The sequence below is a fragment of the Tiliqua scincoides genome, chromosome 16 (assembly GCF_035046505.1).
Source record: "Tiliqua scincoides isolate rTilSci1 chromosome 16, rTilSci1.hap2, whole genome shotgun sequence".
Lineage (NCBI taxonomy): Eukaryota > Metazoa > Chordata > Lepidosauria > Squamata > Scincidae > Tiliqua > Tiliqua scincoides.
The window spans coordinates 883,147-903,146 of record NC_089836.1 but is presented as its reverse complement, the minus strand read 5'-3'; the positions used below and the strand labels follow the sequence as shown (position 1 = coordinate 903,146).

Genomic DNA, 20,000 nt, shown 5'->3' with positions numbered 1-20,000 from the left:
GGACAAGTCTGGAAGCGGATGACAGAGACTTGGGTTCAGCTCCTGCCCTCAACTCCGCTTTGTCCTGAAGCTACAGAGCACTGATTTCCCTGAAAGTGGGGTCTGACTGTTGCCAGCGCCTCACTCCGCCCCCCCCACCTCCAAGCACATTTGCAGGGGGTTTCGAGAGGGGACGCTCCACCTCGAAGCTGCACAATGTGGTGTCATTGGCTAGTTTGGACTGGGTCCTCCACTGGGAGCCTGGGACACGATTCCTCACTCCAAAGGAATACCCACTTAACATTTCTGGAGACCAGCAAGCCATGTCAGGAAATGGCACTTTCCAACATTCACCAGTATATCTCAAGAATGACCAAGTGCCTTCAGTGAATGACCTGTTTTCTCACCCAACTTCCTCACCTTTCTTTTGTTTTCCTCTTCCAGGGCTTGCAGGGTCCAAAGGTGAGTATGTCAAGGGCGTTGTTGACAATATGGCAACTCACGGCATCCCCCCCCCAGAGGCAAAAGCAGGGGTACAAATCCTGATGGGACGCGCATGCAATGCTGCTGGGATTCCCCACATCATTGATAGCTCGGTTGTGCAGGGAAAGGATTTGCTGCTGACCTCCCTTAATCCTGAGCACATGGAGAAGTTTAGACGTTCTTCAGTCGTTGCCCTGCCAGTCTCAACTCCCCCGTTTCCTCCCGTGAAAATAGGAACATAAGAACAGCCCCACTGGATCAGGCCATAGGCCCATCTAGTCCAGCTTCCTGTATCTCACAGCGGCCCACCAAATGCCCCAGGGAGCACACCAGATAAGGAGACCTGCATCCTGGTGCCCAAACTTGTCAGCTGAACATAAGAACATCAGAAGAGCCCTGCTGGATTAGGCCATAGGCCCATCTAGTCCAGCTTCCTGTATCTCACAGCGGCCCACCAAATGCCCCAGGGAGCACACAAGGCAACAGGAGACCTGCATCCTGGTGCCCTCCCTTGCATCTGACATGAACATAAGAACAGCCCCACTGGATCAGGCCATAGGCCCATCTGGTCCAGCTTCCTGTATCTCACAGTGGCCCACCAAATGTCCCAGGGAGCACACAAGACAGCAAGAGACCTGCATCCTGGTGCCCAAACTTGTCAGCTGAACATAAGAACATCAGAAGAGCCCTGCTGGATCAGGCCATATGCCCATCTAGTCCAGCTTCCTGTATCTCACAGCGGCCCCACCAAATGCCCCAAGGAGCACCCCAGATAAGGAGACCTGCATCCTGGTGCCCAAACTTGTCAGCTGAACATAAGAACATCAGAAGAGTCCTGCTGGATCAGGCCATAGGCCCATCTAGTCCAGCTTCCTGGATCTCACAGCGGCCCACCAAATTCCCCAGGGAGCACACAAGGCAACAGGAGACCTGCATCCTGGTGCCCTCCCTTGCATCTGACATGAACATAAGAACAGCCCCACTGGATCAGGCCATAGGCCCATCTAGTCCAGCTTCCTGTATCTCACAGGGGCCCCACCAAATGCCCCAGGGAGCACACCAGATAACAAGAAACCTGCATCCTGGTGCCCTCCCTTGCATCTGGCTTCTTACTGAGTCTGCTTCTTCTTACTGAAGCTGCTTCTTACTGAGTCACACCACTGCCCCTAATAGCTTTGTATTGTCTACACCAGTGATTTTCAACCTTTTTTGGCTCATGGCACACTGGCAAGTTTCTAAAACCGTCAAGGCACACCATCAGTTTTTGGACAATTGACAAGGCACACCACGCTGTCGGTGGGGGGGAGGGGGACACGACTCTTATCCCCAATGGCCCTATTAATAAATGACCCTCCACCAAAGTCCCACGGCACACCTGGGGCCCATCTGTGGCACACCAGTGTGTTTAAAAATGACTGGTCAAACACCGACTTGCAGCAGCTGATTCAACCTTGCCTGGGGATGCCTCAAATGGAACCCTGGACCTCCCCCAATGGCTCCAATGATGAGCTGTGGCCCACTTCTCCCCAGCCAGACCTTTGAAAGTAAGTTGCACAGCTTGGAAGAGCAGAAGGGTCAACAGCGTCAATCTCTCTCTCTCTCTCTCTCTCTCTCTCTCTCTGATCCTTGCCTTCCCAGGGTCCCCCAGGGCCTCGAGGACCCCCCGGACCTCCGGTATGTATTTTTTTTTAAATTCTTTATAGTCACAGAGTTGGTCAACCTGGCTCAGGACTATACCATGTCTGACTCCAGGTTGGGTCTCACGTGACTGACCCCTTCTCCGGGCAAAGGCAAATTTGCACCACGCAGAAAACTAGATTCTGCTCTAATTTGTGCTCCGTTTGTGTGTATGTGGAAAGTTTTTTTACATCGCCCCATTCAGTCCTGGGAGTCCCAACCTGGGCTTGGAAGTGGTATAGCCCTGAAAGAAGTTTACCACCTCCGTAAGAACTGGGCCTATTTAAGAAGAGATTTGGGAGTGGCATATTGTCAAAATATGGACATCCCCCCCATGTATCTGCGGTTTCACAAATTTATCCATGGTTCACAAATTCCCCCATCACACAAATGACTTCTCCTTGTCTGAAGAAATTTGTGATTTCCCCCATTGTAGGGGGATCGCTACTATCCGTGGTTTCCGGTATCCGGGGTAGCAGCTGCAACCCTATCTCCCGTGGATATCGGGGACACCTGTATTAGGGGATGAGTCAGTCCCTGGGGCGCTGAATTTACTGCCGTGCAGTTGTGGTATAGCCCTGACAGAGGTCTTCCCACCTCGATGAGGACCACACCAATGTTCATGCTGTTTGAAAAGACTTTTGGGGACTTGAATGTTATCAGTCATTTGGGGGATAAAGCTGGTTCCCGGAATCTTACCGATTGGAATCAATAGGGTGGAATCGGTTCAGCTACTTTGAGTGTAGGACGGACATTCAGTGTGGGTCCAGTTAATGACCATCTGGGGAGGCCCTTCTCCATGTGTCGATTCTATGAGTGCATGGGACAGAGCTTTTTCTGCAACTCTAGAAGGCTAGCCAAGAAAGACCACTGTGGCCATTGCCCCAAAAGCAAACTGAAAATGATTTCAGTGTGCGAGGAGACAGTTTGAGTCCCCCCAATACAGTTTACGCATGTTGGGTTTGTTTTCTTGGAACCGTGTGAGAGGGGTCTGCAGGAAGTGTTAGAAAATTCTAATGTGCTTCCACATGGCAGGGTGCGCCGCGGAATATCAAAGTGGTGGGATGATGTTTGGTCCCAATAGTTGAAAGGGGGCTAGCGTAGAGGGAAGAGGTCAGGGGCTGAGAAAAGGGGTGGAAAAGACTCGTTCATTTGGGACAGGCTTGCTGAAGAATTACGTCTCAAGGGAGGATGGAGGAAAGGGGTGCGTTGGGGACATCAATGCTCCGGGTGCATGGAGAGCTTGAGAAATGGATGCAGAGCATTTTTCTGCCCAGATGCCCCTCTCTCTCTCCTTGCTGAGCAGTGACTCAGTCACACGTACAAGATGGGGCGTGACAAAAAGAATGAGCCGGTCCGTGCATCCGCAAAGGGAATGTGTCAGTAGCCCTGGGATGGAGCGTAGGTTAGGGAAGGAAGAGAACTCCAGGATGGCTGAGTGGTTTGAGAGTTGGACTTAGGCCTGGAAAACCCTGGTTCAAATCCTCACTCAGCACGAAGCTTTCTGGGTGGTTGTCGCTGAGCTTCGCCTACCTCGCAGGATTGTTGTGTGGACAAAAGTTGGGGAGGAACCACGTACACCACCCTGAGCTCCTTGGAAGAAGGGCGGCATAGAAATGTGAACAGCACAATCAATAAAATAATAATTGCTTTACTGACGATCTTTCATAAGGGGGGGATCTTTGTTTAAATTTTTGTGTGCCCCAAATGATGCATTCATTCTTAATTCTCTGGACTTTTTAGGGTCCGCCGGGAATCCCAGCCACATTTGTAAGTATGGGGGGGGGGGAGTTTATTCTGTGTAGAATTTTTTGCATGCTTGTGGCGGCAGGGGGGAGACAGAGAGGCAGACACACAACACAACACAACACTGCTATTGCACGTCTTGGCTTCTGGCTTTTAAATTTAACCTTGAAGTGTTATGTGCGGCAGCACAAAAGCTATCCAGGGCTTCGAGCAGAGCAAATCCTGGTCTGTCTTCCTCCTCCAGCCTGATCATGTGATCTTTTTCCCCCCTCCCTCTCAACCAGCAGCAAGATGGCTTTGGCACCGCTTTCCAAGCAGCAGTGAGTTCCAACGGTGTCTTCAAGTCTGAGGTATGTCATGGGCAGCGATTAGGATTTCTGCTGTCAAAAGGGCGCCATGGTGCCCTTTGGGCACTGGTGACTTGTGTGTGCTTTTCTCTCCTTCTCTCTCTTCCCCCGGGGCAGGGATATCAGCCGTCGGAGCTTCCCGTGATGGACCAGGGAGGGGAGATCTTTAAGACCTTACACTACCTCAGCACCCTTATCCAAAGCATCAAGAGACCCCTTGGGACCAAGGAGAACCCCGCCCGCATCTGCAGAGACCTCATGAACTGTGAACAGAAGATGCGCGACGGTAGGTGCGCCCACCGCGAGGTATCACCGGGGCAGGAGTTTTGCTTTGACGTCACCCTTGTGACCGTCGTCGTCGCATAAGAAGAGCCCTGCTGGATCAGGCCCAACTCGCCCAGAATCCTCTTTCCCACCTTGACCCACCGGCTTCTTCTGGGAAGCCTGCCATCAGGAGACGAAGGCCTCCTTCCTTCCTTCCTTCCGACCGCTGCTCTCCTGTGGCCCCTGAGATTCTCATTCATGCCGAGGCTGAACTCAGAAGGTAGAAGTTGTGCCTCACAACGTCTTGATAAACTTTGCTCCACCATGCATTTCTCCAATCCTCTTGGCGAGCCACCTATGCTGGAGGCCAGCACTGCGTCTTGTGGCAATGGGTTCCACAGGCTAATGTTGCATTGTGTGAGGAAATCTCTCTTGTCCAACCTCAGTCATCTTGTTCTGTGACATGACTCCTGGTTCTAGTCTTGTGAGAGAGGGAGAACTCTCTCTCTCTCTCTCTCTCTCTCCACACTGTACATTATTTTTTAAGTCTCAATTGTGTTCCCCCCTTAATCATTTTTTATCCCCCCCAAAGCTCAAAATCCCCCAATATTCTGGCCTTTCCTTGTCAGAAAGGCGCTCCAGCCCCCCTGATCATCTTGGCTGTCTCTCTCTTGCGCCTTTTCCAGCCCTACAATATTCTCAGGGGGGGGGGGGGTGTGACCAGAAGCATATGCAGCCCCCATTCCCCTCTCATTCACGGGCAGTGCAGTAAAAAATCCAGGCAATTCTGGATGAGACCCAGAGCCCAATCCTAGGCATGTCTACTCAGGAGTAAGTCCCCTTATAGTCAATGGGGCTTACTCCCAGGAAAGTGCGGATAGGATTGCAGCCCCAACCATTTTCGATGTGTCTCTAATGCTGAGCTCCACCCCTCCTGCAGGTACGTACTGGATTGACCCCAACCTTGGCTGTTCTTCTGACAGTATCCAGGTCACCTGCAACTTCACCCAAGGGGGACAGACCTGCTTGCACCCCATTACTGCCTCCAAGGTACGCTGATGTCTCCAGCAGTGTCGCCAGCAGGCCAGGAGGGTGTGGGGGTGTTAACCCCCCAAATATTTAAGTCTTATATGCTGCAGATCCCATGCAGAGGTGGCTTTTCTAAAGTCTCTGGGACGGGTGGGGAAACAGGATGGCCTGCCTCTCCCGAAAGGTGTTGCACACCTGAGACGGCAGCCAACCGGACGGGCGGTCCCAGCATCCACCTTGACGTCCGTCTCCCTTTCCCCAGCTGGATTTCGACGTCGGGAGGGTGCAAATGAACTTCCTCCACCTCCTGAGCTCGGAGGTCGTTCAGAACATCACTTTCCGCTGCCTGAACACCCCCGTCTGGCCAGAGGGCCGTCGGAGAAGGCCGTACATTTCAAAGCCTGGAACGGACAGATATTTGAGGTGGGGGGACCGCTCCAGCCCGAAGTGGTGGCAAACGATTGTAAGGTATGGAAATGCCGGAACACCTCAGCGGGAATGGGGGGGCTGGAGAGAGAGGATCTAGCGCAGCGATTTTCAATCCTTTTCATTTCACTGCCCACTGCACACTGACAAGGCACTAAAATTGTCCAGGCACACCATCAGGTTTTTGACCATTGACAAGGCACGCCATTGGCCCTACTAATGAAGGACCTTCCCCCAAAGTCCTGTGCCACACCTGTGGTTCACTCGTGGCACACCAGTGTGCCACGGCGCAGTGGTTGAGAATGGCTGGTCTAGCGCAACAGATGGGCTTGGTTTGAGTATGTCGTTTAGTGCTGTATCCTATTTTGTAGGTTGAGAGTTTGGGGGAGGGGTTGCCTTTTTGAACTGGAGAAGTGGGGTACGCTGCAAAGTTTACCTCCAGAGTCGGGGCCTTCCCCACTGTTGCGGTATATTCGTAGAGAAGAATCATAGAGCTGCCGCTCTTCCCTTTGACAGGAAAGGGCTCCAAATCATTTTTACAGCCCGATCCTATCCAGTGCTGCATGGCTGCGCGGCCCGCACCTTATCCAGTGCTGAAATTGGGCAGGCCGGAGGTTTCCTTGGGGTAAGGGGACTTTTCTCGAGCCCCAGCCTGCGCAATGGGGCTACTCGCATCTGTGCCAACAAAATTGCTGGTGCAAGTTCAAGAAGCCCTCTGTAGGGCATTAAGGCAGGGTTAGGCCTCCCCCCTCCTGGGTCTGGACCACCCCCTCCCTGCCCTCCCTGCCCCTCCTCCACCCGATGCAACACTGACTTGCCCTGGGCCAGATTCAGCGCCAGTGGAACGGCACAGACCTTCCCACTGACGGTACCTACTCGCAAACTGCCGAGAATGTGCTTTGCGGCCCCTGGGCCATCTCAGCACCAACACAGCGTCACAAAGGGCCTGCTATTTGGCAAGCCCGACTCTGTAATTGTTTCTTGGGTTTAAAGTTCTTTTAGGATTTTTGCGTGAATTGAGTGGTTGAAATTTTTTTTTTTAAAGTCTTCTTCTTAAAGCAGTCTGAAATAGATGGGGAAAGGAAAGTAAGTTCCATGAGACAACAGCGCCACCTGCTGTCACTTGCCTGCAATAGCGTCTATTTGAATTGACTCCCAAGGAACAGACCAGAGGTGTGGGAACATAAGAACAGCCCCACTGGATCAGGCCACAGGCCCATCTAGTCCAGCTTCCTGTATCTCACAGCGGCCCACCAAATGCCCCAGGGAGCCCACAAGACAACAAGAGACCTGCATCCTGGTGCCCTCCCTTGCATCTGGCATTCTGACATAGCCCATTTCTAAAATCAGGAGGTTGCGCGTACGCATCATGGCTTGTAACCAATAATGGATTTTTCCTCCAGAAACTTGTCCAATCCCCTTTTAAAGGCATACAGGCCAGACGCCATCACCACATCCTGTGGCAAGGAGTTCCACAGGGGCCAGATCCTGCTGCTTAATTTTTTTAAAATCTCTTTAAAGGGAGGAAAGAGGAGTTGAAACCATCCAAGCTCTGATAGCCATCACTTTTTCCTTCATTGCTTATCTCTAAATCACTCCCAAAGGTGTGATCAGCTTTTGGGGGGGGGGGGCGGAGATGGACAGACTATCAGTGCTTTGTATCTACTTACAGGGAGCTTGTTTTGTGGCCACCCCTCCAAGATGGGTCTGGAGTGTCTGAAAATCAGCATCAGTTTCCAGGTGACCACCAAAAGCGGTCCTGGAGAGTTGAATTAGGGCCTCTGTGATTTTAAAAAACTACATTGTGGGGTGGGGGGCAACAACACCTCCAGGAATAGTGGCAGACAGAGCTGGCAACCTTGTTTCCATTCCCCGTGCAAAAGCTCTAGCACAGGGGGTGTCGAGTATAAGGCCCTCGGGCCGGATGTGGCCCCCCTGGAAGTTCTTTATCCGCCCCCCCCCCATGAAGATTGGGCTCTCCCAGCGCTGCCCTCTCAGCAGCTCAACTTTTGCAAAGGGTCTGGGAGGGAGAGACAGAAGGAGGCCTCATAAGAACAGCCCCACTGGATCAGGCCATAGGCCCATCTAGTCCGCATCCTGTGGCAAGGAATTCCTCAGGAGTGCCTCAGAAGGTAAGGTGAAGGTGAAACACTAGGGGAGCCCAATTATCACGCAGACTGCCCTTTCAAATGGCTTTGATGTCTCTGCTCTAGCAGCTTTGGGTGTGGGGCATTTAGAGAGCCCAGGAGGGAGGGAGAGGGGTCACACATACACACACCCTTCTCTGCCTTCCTTTCCATTCAGATTCAAGATGGACAGTGGCACCAGACCCTCTTGACCTTCCGGACGCAGGACTTGAACCAGCTGCCCATTCTCAGCATCTACAACCTTCCGCTGCCAGAGCCCGGGAAACGGTATCTCCTCGAGGTCGGACCCGTGTGTTTCCTCTAACCCGAAAGGCAGCGTCGCTTCGAGCTTTGGGCTTCTTTTTTTTCGGGGAGGCTGCATCTCGGAGGAGGCCTCGCTCCCTGCCTACGCCTCTGTGGCCAAGAGGGCTGGGCCACGAGCGTTTGGACCACGACGACCAGCAAAATGGCAAAAACGGACTGCTTGGTCTGTCTAGACTCTCATTTTCCGCCGCGGAGAGGAGTGCGCGCGGCGGCTTCGAGAGAGGCGCAGCTTAATCAATGGAGCTTCAGGAGCTGAAGGTGTGGAGGCCAGTTGTCCCGGACAATTCCAGACCCAAAGATTTATTCTTTTCCTTATGTTCCTTCAGCCAAAGACACGCGACGCAAGAGAAACCTGCATTGTCCCTGCCCTAGCCGTCTTTCCGGGACTGTGGCGTTGTCAGGCAGGGGTTTTGCAGGAAAAACACGGACATGCAGGACTGTCTCCGCTTCTCCTTGTCCTGGAATAGGCAACGTTTTGATGTGCAATATTAAAGAAAGAGAGAGAGAGATTTTAAAAAGATATATTTTATTTAAGGCAAAAAATAAAACCAAGTGAGATTCTTCTTCCCTGGCGGGGAGAAGCACCCCTCTTTGTGACCGCGAGTGTGTGTGAAGAGGGAGGGGCCAAAGGTAGGAAAGAAGTGAGAGAGGAGATTGGTGCTAAATGCAACAAATGAAAGTATAAATTTAAAAAAAAAAAAGAAGAGAGGACAATGGGGCTGGTTTAATTTGATTCTACCTCTCACTGTGAAATGCCTGGTGCTCGTTTTTTATGTTGAAAAAAAAAATGTGTTTTATATATGACTGACAAACTATTTAAGGATCTAAGAGGTGCTAAGGGGGTCTGACCAAACCCCCGGCATTGGTGTTCGCTCTTTAGAACCAGGTGGGTTGGGGTGGAAGAGTGTCAACCAAATGGCGACCAGTGGTCAACTTTTTAACTTAAGGATTCCTCTGAGTTTTTTTTTTTTTACAGTCTTCAGAATTTTGTTATAATGTCTTTTATCGGGGTGGTGGGGTGACATCAATGATATACCTGTAAGATTTTCTTTTACACCAAAGCAAGAGTCAAGCTGATATGAAATGCAATTTTTTCTCCATTGTATTTTTATATATGTGTTGTGTGGGTATACGTGTGGGGCTATATAAAACAGTGGTTATCTACTCAGAAATAAGTCCCCGTGTCACCTCCGTGATGGGAGGAGTCCCGTGCAGTGGGCAATGCAATGCCCGGGGTGGTGGGCGTGGCGATGAATCATTGCCCCGGGTGGTGGGCGTGGCGATGAATCATTGCCCCGCCCTGATTTTTGGCTATAGCTTTTGATAAAATAGAGACATTTCAGTGCAGTTTTGTTTGATTGCATCCTGCATGAAATTGCGCATTGACTGATATATAACATGATGGTCTTAATCAAAAGTAGCAAGTTTCTGAAAATGTTGGCCAGTAGTGGTGTCACACACGCTACACACACCCTGGTGCGACCCACGCCCAGTGACGCCACTTATATGTAAAAATGCATATGTGCAGGTTTGCATTTGTACCGCTTACCAAAGTCGCCAAGACACCATGGCAAGGGGAAAATATGCGATAATCCATTAGCTGTGCATATTTTCTTGGCTCTCGATCTACCGTCCCTGCCAGTCTACGGTGACTCCTGACAACCGAACCCCCGACATCTCTGTGTTTCCCCCTCACCCCAACCACGAGAATCAAAGATGCCCCTCTTATTTGGGCCGAGCTCAGAGGTATCTTACCAGTCAGTCGCTCAGAGGGGCTTTTTTTTTTTTTTTTTTTTGAATTTTCCTGTTTCGTTCTGTTTGTTCTGTTTTGTAGAAATTTAGACTCTATATGTAAATTTGGAGTTTAAAAAGAGAAAAAGAGAGGAGGGTTTAATATTATGGTAATCGTTTAATTCTATATAAGGAATGTAATAATTAATGTAATCGGGGGCGCTGAACTGTATGGGACGCTTTTTGGTGCCTGTTTGGGAATTTTTGTGTTTTGTAAAATATACGTGAGTCTTAATCTGTGTGTATTCTTTCGGGGGGACCCCCCCCCATCTTCAGTTTGCTCTGAACTGAGCTGTGCCCTCCCCAGTTTCTTTCCTTCTGATTTCTGTGCTTTTTCCGGAATACCTCAGCCTATCTGAGCTTGTCGTTCAAATTGTCACTGTTGCAAATATTATTTTTGTCCTCAAGTGCCTTTTTTTTTTTTTTTTTTTGGTGAAACGATTCAAGTCTCCCCTTTCACTTGTCACACTGGCTCACCCCCCCACTTTAATCTTCCTGAGATTGGTGCTTCTCTTCTGTTTGATTCCTTCCTTTTTTTTAACTTTAAAATAAATATTAAATGCTGAGGCAGTGAAACAGAACTTCTTGCATGTGGTCATTTGTTTCTGAACAAGAAGTAGACGGCATGTACCCGGGGGGGGGAAGAGTCTGTGAAAGAGAACCCAGGCGTCCTCATTCACATGGAACTGGCTACCCTATAACCAGAAAGGGCTGTTATGTTTTAAGGGGAATTATTATATTACCCTTTTTGGAAACTACAGGATCGCAGGCTAGATAACAAAACAGCGTAATGCAGAGATAATCCCTTGTAGGTTAAAGAGGAGACTGGGAGAAAGATAACTTTCAATCAACGATTATATTTTTATTACAAAAAACACACAGGTAAACATAATGCACGTGGAAAATGGTAAGTATATGTTTCTTGGTTCCTAGTACTTGGATCCTGTGTACCTAGCTTTATGGTGGTTGCATGCGCCGTGTATTTGGTGCATCCCAGAAGGAATCAGAAAAGGATAGGTTGTAGGGAAGGATTTTAGGGGTCCCTAATCTGCCTAACTCAGTTGCTAACTAAGATGGGTAGAGAAGGGGAGAAAAGGGGGGGGAAGCAGAGAAAAGGTTCCAGAAGCAAGATATAGTTACCTGTCCTGAGGAGTAGTTGGGGGAAGAGTCCTATGGAGGATCTGTGCCTTGGAGGGCAGCCAGAGAGAGCGACCATGTGGCCGGAGCTTTCTCTTAAAGGGTTGTGGCTGGCCTAGAATGACCCGGATGTGGCCTCCTGGATGCACATGCTCACTACACACAGTGGGACACATGGAGCATGCAAGAAAAGGATGATCTGAAGTCAGCTATCAGCTGGCTTCCTATGTGGGGGAACTCGGCCAACCCCCGGAGGCAGTTTGCATAGGGTACTTAAGAGTGATAAAGCTACAACAACAGACTTCTTCCTCCGGAGGTGCATGCTCGTTTTGCATAACAAGTGATTGGATCAGGAGGCATTTTTGCATTGCTAGAGGTTGTGTAAACTTGTGACTTCTACCAGGGTTTTGGAAAAGTGTACTGGGGGAAGGGTGTGCTGTATTTTGAGGTTTGACCTGCATGCGTTTTTGTCCATAATACATAACCAGACATAAAAATCACAACTTAAAAGGAAAAAGGGGATTTTCACGTAACAACCCGGGTACAGCTATATTGCATTTCTAACATGGGAACAGATCTGTTGTCTACCAGCTTGGGCGTCTCACGAGATACAAGGTGGCAGTGCCCAAATCTCATGAGATTCCATGAGATCTAGTAAGATTTGGGGGCCACTATCTTGGATCGTGTGAGATTTCACAAGATATCTTGGATTCATGTGAGATTTCACAAGATTCATTGTGAGTCCACCACAATGCCCTAAGCTGTTTGGGAACTCCATGCACAACCAAAAGCAAAATCAGTGTTTCTCAAACGGTGGGTCGGGACCCACTTGGTGGGTTGTGACCCGATTTCTGGTGGCTTCCCACAGAGCCTCCAAATGAAAACACAGATGATGGAAAGATCAGACAACTGCCTGAGAATGTTCAAAAATCACGGTGGCCTTAACCGCCCTGCAAAGAGCTCAGCTCCTGCAGTTCGCAAGGACATGATCTTTGCAGACCTGCAACTTCTGTCCTTTCAAAAAATCAATTCCCTTCCTGGCGCAGGCAGCCTCTTGCAAATTCCCAGTCCAATGCACACATGCGCCAACTTCGCTCTGCTCCTTTTCCTCCTCTCTGGCTGACTTTTGTGCGCTTTTCTTCGCAGCTTATTGACTTCTTGAGTTGGAATCGCAAAGATCCACACTGAGCCCATGACTGAAGGCAGAGCAACAATTGCTGGGATATGAAATTCGTGGCCCAGCCCAATTCCATGTGTGTGTGCTTGAAGGAAGCCAGTGAGGTGCTCCCTCTCACTTCTCCAGTATGCATAGGACTGAGGGAGACATGCTCAAAACCAACTTTGCCAGCTGTTATAAACTTTATGTTCATCATGTTCCCCACATACCCCACCCCACTAAGATTATACAACAACCCAGGACCCCATCAACCCACTCCCCATCCCTGTAACACTCTCCCAGCATTGTTCACTGTAACCAAATACTCTCATCAGTTTGGGCCTCTTCAGCCTAGAAAAGAGACGCCTGAGGGGGGACATGATTGAGACATACAAAATTATGCAGGGGATGGACAGAGTGGATAGGGAGATGCTCTTTACACGCTCACATAACACCAGAACCAGGGGACATCCACTAAAATTGAGTGTTGGTAGTTAGAACAGACAAAAGAAAATATTTCTTTACTCAGCGTGTGGTTGTCTGTGGAACTCCTTGCCACAGGATGTGGTGATGGCGACTGGCCTGGATGCCTTTAAAAGGGGATTGGACAAGTTTCTGGAGGAAAAATCCATTACGGGGTACAAGCCATGATGTGTATGTGCAACCTCCTGATTTTAGAAATGGGCTATGTCAGAAGGAAAGATGCAAGGGAGGGCACCAGGATGAGGTCTCTTGTTACCTGGTGTGCTCCCTGGGGCATTTGGTGGGCCGCTGTGAGATACAGGAAGCTGGACTAGATGGGCCTCTGGCCTGCTCCAGTGGGGCTGTTCTTATGTTCTTATGACCTGGAAGCCTGGCACTAGTGAAAGCTATTCCAGCACCATTGCTCAGAACCTGAGCAGGACTGAGACACCATCTCCTGGTACCTGAAGGGCTATACCAGATGCCCCCCCCCCCGCCCTGGTGGTGCTCTAGTCCAGGGGTTTTTAAACTTTTCAGCCAAAGGGCCACATCAAATATCTTGTACGGTGTCAAGGGATGGGGAAAAAATAAATATAAAATGTAAATAAATACATTAGAGATGGAATTTAGATGAATGAATGAATGAATGAATGAATGAATGGGCTCAAATGTCCAGGATTTCTCCAAGCACCAACCTGTGAGATACAGGAAGCGGGACTAGATGGGCCTATGGCCTGATCCAGTGGGGCTGTTCTTATGTAGATAGTGGCATTATTTTGTTCGTCCCTTCGCCTTCCTTAGTGTCAGTCTTGCTTATCTTTGTATAACAAACATGCTGCCCTAAGCTGATGGGCAGAGGCCGCTTTTCAGGTTTGAGTCACAAGGCCCTCTTCCAGCATTGGACTAATGTACTGTGTGTCTCTGCTTGGGGGTTTTTTGGGTACACCACCACCGACTCAGAGCACATTGGTGTGATCAGGTGCCCAAAGACCCACCCCAGGTTTGATGCTTGCAACCACCAACACAGGCCAGAACAACCACAAGCCCTTTCTGCTAGGGTGCTTTGTAGTTTTACCCCCACCCTACTTGTAAAGGAGACTTCTTAGGGGCAAACCAAAATCCCAAGCCTATGCATGTCTACTCAGAAGTAAGTCCCATTATAGTCCAAGGGGCTTACTCCCAGGGAAGTTTGGATAGGGCTGTGGCCTCGGAGGCACCAGCAAATACACGATACTGGGATAAACTGGGACCGTTGCACTTTCCCTGGTAAATGGCTGAGAAGCCCCAATTCGAAGGCCTGGATCAAGACTTTGGAGCATCCGGGGGGGGGAGGGTTCCTTGTCCTCTGCCCTCCCTCCTGCTGCATCTGTAAGTGCTTCCTGGGGGGGGGGGAATGGATCCAAGTGGGAGAGGAAGGTTTATCCAGGAGGCTGCAGTGGGGATCTGAAGGGGGGGGGGAGCAGATTCTGGGTTCAGATCCTGCCAGTCTGTCTCTCATAACATAAGAACAGCCCCACTGGATCAGGCCATAGGCCCATCTAGTCCAGCTTCCTGTATCTCACAGCGGCCCACCAAATGCCCCAGGGAGCACACCAGATAACAAGAGACCTGCATCCTGGTGCCTCCCTTGCATCTGACATAGCCCATTTCTAAAATCAGGAGGTTGCACATACACATCATGGCTTGTACCCCATAATGGATTTTTTCTCCAGAAACTTGTCCAATCCCCTTTTAAAGGCGTCCAGGCTAGACGCCAGTACCACATCCTGTGGCAAGGAGTTCCACAGACCGACCACATGCTGAGTAAAGAAATATTTTCTTTTGTCTGTCCTAACCCGCCCAACACTCAACTTTAGTGGACGTCCCTTGGTTCTGGTATTATGTGAGAGTGTAAAGAGCATCTCCCTATCCACTCTGTCCATCCCCTGCATAATTTTGTATGTCTCAATCATGTCCCCCCTCAGGCGTCTCTTTTCTAGGCTGAAGAGGCCCAAACGCCGTAGCCTTTCCTCATAAGGAAGGTGCCCCAGCCCCGTAATCATCTTAGTCGCTCTCTTTTGCACCTTTTCCATTTCCACTATGTCTTTTTTGAGATGCGGTGACCAGAACTGGACACAATACTCCAGGTATATTTGTACAACCTCTCCAAGCACCTCTGGGCAAGAAAGAGCCTCAGCACCTTGGACAGCCCTGGCCAGCCCCTGACTCAACTTCCCATCCTACGCACTGGACACCTTCTCACAAGGACTCGCCTCCTGTATCTCTGTTCCCCCCCCCCCAATGTAAAAATACCAAACCTCACCTTTTTGGTGTTAAAGTAGCTGAATAAAAACACAGCATTTTGGTGTTTAAGATATTTTCCAGAAGTTAAAATGAGATTATTTATTGCAGTGAGCAATAATACTGGGGTTGCAGCTGTTGACCCCATATCACCTACTTCGTACATTTTTAAAGCAATTATGAGTGATTGAAACGCACCCTTGGAATAAAAAACACAGAACACCACAAATTTGCTGTTTTAATCAAGAAATTGGGGAGGGGGGGGAATCTCCCCTCTTTATGGGCATTTTGTTGTCCTAAAGGAAGATGACTGCCCACTACAGAGAAAAATCAGGGCACCTAACAATGAATGACTTGGGGAGGGGTAGAAAAATATGCCTCTCCAGGATCTTAGCAGCCCAGAGCTGGGGTGTCTACGCCAAAGGAAGTCTTACTGACCCATTTCCAGTTCCGTGTGCCTGGGCTTGCAGCTTTCATGCCTGTTTTAGACAGGAGACCTCGCATGTTTGCATTAAGGGGAAGCGGTTGGTTGGCAACCTTCAGTCTCGAAAGACTGTGGCATAAGCCTACAGCACCCGGTATTCCCAAGCGGTCTCCCATCCAAGTCCTAACCAGGCCTGACCCTGCTTAGCTTCCGAGATCAGACAAGATTGGGCATGTAGCTTTTTAATATCTCATTTTCTGTAATAATAGTTATATGTCAAAAGACTGAATGCAAAAGACAAACCTGCAAAGGGGGGCAGGCGGGAAGGCAGATGCTTGAATCAGTCCAAAGTGGGCACCCCCTGCTGTCATCTGGGATGTCCACGAGTAAGTCTGAGCTGGGTGGGCTTTCCTATGGGGTTCAGTAGTCCTAAGGATATGACCCCAGTGTTGCTTCCTAGGTTGTTCTTAAACTTTAGGATGTTTAGGCCAGAGATTCCCCAACTACCCAGGAAGATCTAGAGCAGAGGCATCCAAATCATTTCCTGCAGAGGATGGTCACATAGCTAGCCCAGTTATAGGGGGAGGCCTTATGTCGACCCCTCTGATCTAGAATATTTTGTAGGGCTCTCTCTTCCAGTGGCAAATTCTCCCCCACCCCACACAGTTTGCTTTGTCTTGGCAGGCAAGAAATTCTGTTGCTGTGTGCTTTGCTTGTTGTCCCCCAGTCCCTCCATAAGAACAGCCCCACTGGATCAGGCCATAGGCCCATCTAGTCCAGCTTCCTGTATCTCACAGCGGCCCACCAAATGCCCCAGGGAGCACACCAGATACCAAGAGACCTGCAAGGCCTCCTGGGAATTGTAGTTTAAGAACATAAGAACAGCCCCGCTGGATCAGGCCAAAGGCCCATCTAGTCCAGCTTCCTGCATCTCACAGCGGCCCACCAAATGCCCCAGGGAGCACACCAGATAACAAGAGACCTCATCCTGGTGCCCTCCCTTGTGCCTGGCATTCTGACATAGCCCATTTCTAAAATCAGGAGGTTGCGCATACACATTCATGGCTTGTAACCCGTAATGGATTTTTCCTCCATGCTGGTATACAGGCCAGTAGTGGTCCACGGCAGTCAGTTCTCTTTTACGGGAATTCACTTTTGAGTGCTGGCCGTTGGACCACCAACCTTTAATAGGTCGAGGGACCACCAGGCCAGAGTGTATGAACTGTGTCTTTCTTTATCCCATAGGATTGTGGGAGAGGGTGAATTTCTTTACCCAGCGTGTAAAGTTTGTGGAAATTAGTTTGTGGAACTCTTTGCCACAGGAAGTAGTGATGGCATCTTGCCTGGATGCCTTTAAGAGGGAATTAGACAAATTTCTGGAGGAAAAGTTCATTACGGGTTACAAGTCATTGTACCTATGCGCAAGCTCTTGGTTTTAGAGGCAGGCGGCCTCTGATTGCTGGATGCAGGGGAGGGCACTGGGACGTAGGTTGTGTCTGTTGTCTTGTGTGCTCCCTGGGGCATTTGGTGGGCCGCTGTGAGATACAGGAAGCCGGACTAGATGGGCCTATGGCCTGATCCAGTGGGGCTGTTCTTATGTTCTTAACTACAATTCCCAGGAAGCCTTGCAGGTCTCTTCTTATCTGGTGTGCTCCCTGGGGCATTTGGTGGGCCACTGTGAGATACAGGAAGCTGGACTAGATGGGCCTATGGCCTGATCCAGTGGGGCTCTTCTGATGTTCAGTTGACAAGGGAGGGCACCAGGATGCAGGTCTCTTGTGGTCTTGTGTGCTCCCTGGGGCATTTGGTGGGCCTGATCCAGCAGGGCTTTTCTTATGGAAGCCGGTCCTTAAATGCCCTGCATTAGTAGAAGAAGCCCATGAGGACTTTGCTGAGCGGAAGGAAAAGAAACACAAACTGTTGATTAAAAACTGGGAGGGGGGGGTGCATTCTTGTTCCCCAGGAGGAAGACCCCCCCCAAAGGCTTGCACTAGCTAAGAAAAGTCTCCCCAGTACCCCTAGTCTACCAGTCAATCGGTACTACTAGTCCTACTATGAGTAAGTAAGTAACTCAGCCTTGCTACAGGACCAGCAGGGGCCCCCGATCCTGTGCGCACTTATGCCGGAGGGCTCATCCTAGGGCTGGGTGGGATTCCTGGCAAGTAGGGTGCCGCAGGGCAGGGCGCATTTTCCAGGAATGGATCCTGATTGGCTGACTCGTGAGTAAACAAAGGTGGGAGGCTCCCATCCTGTGGGGGGGGTCTTCTGGGGGCAAGAGGGGGGGGTTACGTGTGTAAGTGCACCATTAATAGGATGGCAAGTTGAGTCAGGGCACCAGCTGGCCAGGGCAGTCCCAGGGCGGTGGGGGGGGTCTTTCTTGCCCAGCGCTGCTTGGAGAGGCTGGCAGGACCTGAACCTGGAACCTGCTACCCACAAGTGCTCAACCCCCTCCCCCAGCAGTGCTCCCCCACTGCATCCTTGTGGGAGGAAAGCCCCCCCCCCCAATTGAGTTGAGTGTGATTTACTTCTAAGTGAGCTCACAGTCTCTCTCAGAGACCTTGGCTTGGATCCTTCCTCTACTTGGCCTACCTCGCAGGGCTGCAGTGAGGACAAATGAAGAACAACTGGGACAGCTGCCCTGTATTCCTCAAACTGCGTGCAGCCTGTGGAAAAATGGCAGTCCTCTGCCTGGGAATCTCTGCAGCTATCAAGTGTTCATATGTCCCTTTATACCATGATTAAAATAATGTGGTTTCTGCCATGACCATGGTGTCTGGTGGATCTGGGGAACGTGGGGTTAAATTCTGGGCTTTCAGCAGAGGGTGTGCTGCAGCCACTAGAGGCAACTAGGTCTTCAGGGCTATAGGTAGCACCTGATGCAGAGGGGAGGTGGTGGGTTGTAGTTGGAGTGGAGTCTTGCTGGTTAGGTGGACTGACTTTCTGGCCTGTTGACTCACGGCTCTGCTTATTGGGCTGACTTTCTAGCACACTAACTCAGGGACTGGCAAACAAACTGCCACCCTGACTGATGGACTGGAGGACAGACAATGGACTGGCACCCTGACTGATGGACTAATCAGCGGAGTGGTGGATCACTGCTGCAATACCTGAAAGGACTGCTGCCTTAGGACCTGGGAAGAGGGACCCTGTAGGCATCCTTTTTGGCAGGTGCTGGGGTACAGTGGTAGTTTTTGCAGGCTGCTAGAGTTATAGCTGTGGCTAAGCTGGGGGAACCGATTAGTTTAAAGTGGGCATGAGTTCTTTAGGCCAAGCTTAGAACAGGAATTTGGCAAAGCATGGGGGTATGTGCCACCACTGGCTTTAGAAGTGGGCAGTCTTTGAATGCCAGGTGCAAGGGAGTGGCACCAGGATGTGGGTCTCTTGTTGTCTGGTGTGCTCCCTGGGGCATCTGGTGGGCCACTGTGAGATGCAGGAAGCTGGACTAGATGGGCCTTTGGCCTGATCCAGCGGGGCTGTTCTTATGTTCTTAAACTACAATTCCCAGAAGGCCTTGCAGGTCTTTTGTTATCTGGTGTGCTCCCTGGGGCATTTGGTGGGCCGCTGTGAGATACAGGAAGCTGGACTAGATGGGCCTATGGCCTGATCCAGCGGGGCTCTTCTTATGTTCAGCTGACAAGGGAGGGCACCAGGATGTGGGTCTCTTGTTGTCTTGTGTGCTCCCTGGGGCATCTGGCGGGCCACTGCGAGATACAGGAAGCTGGGCTAGATTGGCCTGATCCAGCAGGGCTCTTCTGATGTTTTTACTAGTTGGCATCCTTCAGTCTCGGAAGACTATGGTGTCACGCTCTGAATGGTGGTTCTGGAACAGAGTGTACTCTCCAGTGCGTGAAGCCTGGGTAAAGTAGGTATGGAGGATAGGCAGCAAATCCCCCCACTCCCATGCAGCAAATCCCCCCTCTCCACGTCGCTGAAATGGTCCAATGGAAAGGCAGAAGCCAATACGGTTTGGTTCCAGCGGCGTAGCAGGAGTTGCCAGAACGTGACTGTGTTCAGCCATGAACTGCCTCAGGGACTCCGGCTCCGGATTTAGCCTCGAGGTTGACTCCTGAAGCCTTTTCCATAATGGATGTAGCCACAAGGCAGTGGAGGTTTGGGATCAGAGTTTTCCTTCTCTCAGATGAGCTGCCTTTCCAGGCCGACCCATCTACCCGGTGGCTAGTTCTTAGCTAGTTATTTATTTCCCCATGACTTTTCTCCATGTGTCCACTAGAGGGCAGTAAAAGCCCAGCTGGAAAGTCCTCTTATGAGTTTCAGAGACTGCTGGAGACCAAACTCTGAAAGGGTCTTCCTTCTCTGCTTGCAGTTTTGCCACTGCTTCCAACCTACCC

At 50.4% G+C, this 20,000-nt stretch overlaps 2 protein-coding genes across 2 annotated transcripts in view; one reads left to right on the top strand and one right to left on the bottom strand.

The window, feature by feature from the left end:
* The window catches only part of COL27A1 (collagen type XXVII alpha 1 chain), a 108,007-nt gene extending 98,120 nt beyond the window's left edge, over nt 1-9,887 (top strand). Inside the window, 9 exon segments of the mRNA XM_066610850.1 lie at nt 424-441; nt 2,101-2,136; nt 3,883-3,909; nt 4,170-4,235; nt 4,350-4,518; nt 5,437-5,546; nt 5,788-5,893; nt 5,896-5,993; nt 8,256-9,887. Of these exon segments, the coding sequence (XP_066466947.1) occupies nt 424-441; nt 2,101-2,136; nt 3,883-3,909; nt 4,170-4,235; nt 4,350-4,518; nt 5,437-5,546; nt 5,788-5,893; nt 5,896-5,993; nt 8,256-8,402 (777 nt within the window). The 3' untranslated portion in view covers nt 8,403-9,887.
* Nucleotides 1-20,000, bottom strand: part of NOTCH1 (notch receptor 1) — a 787,535-nt gene that overhangs the window by 447,727 nt on the left and 319,808 nt on the right. The window lies entirely within an intron of this gene.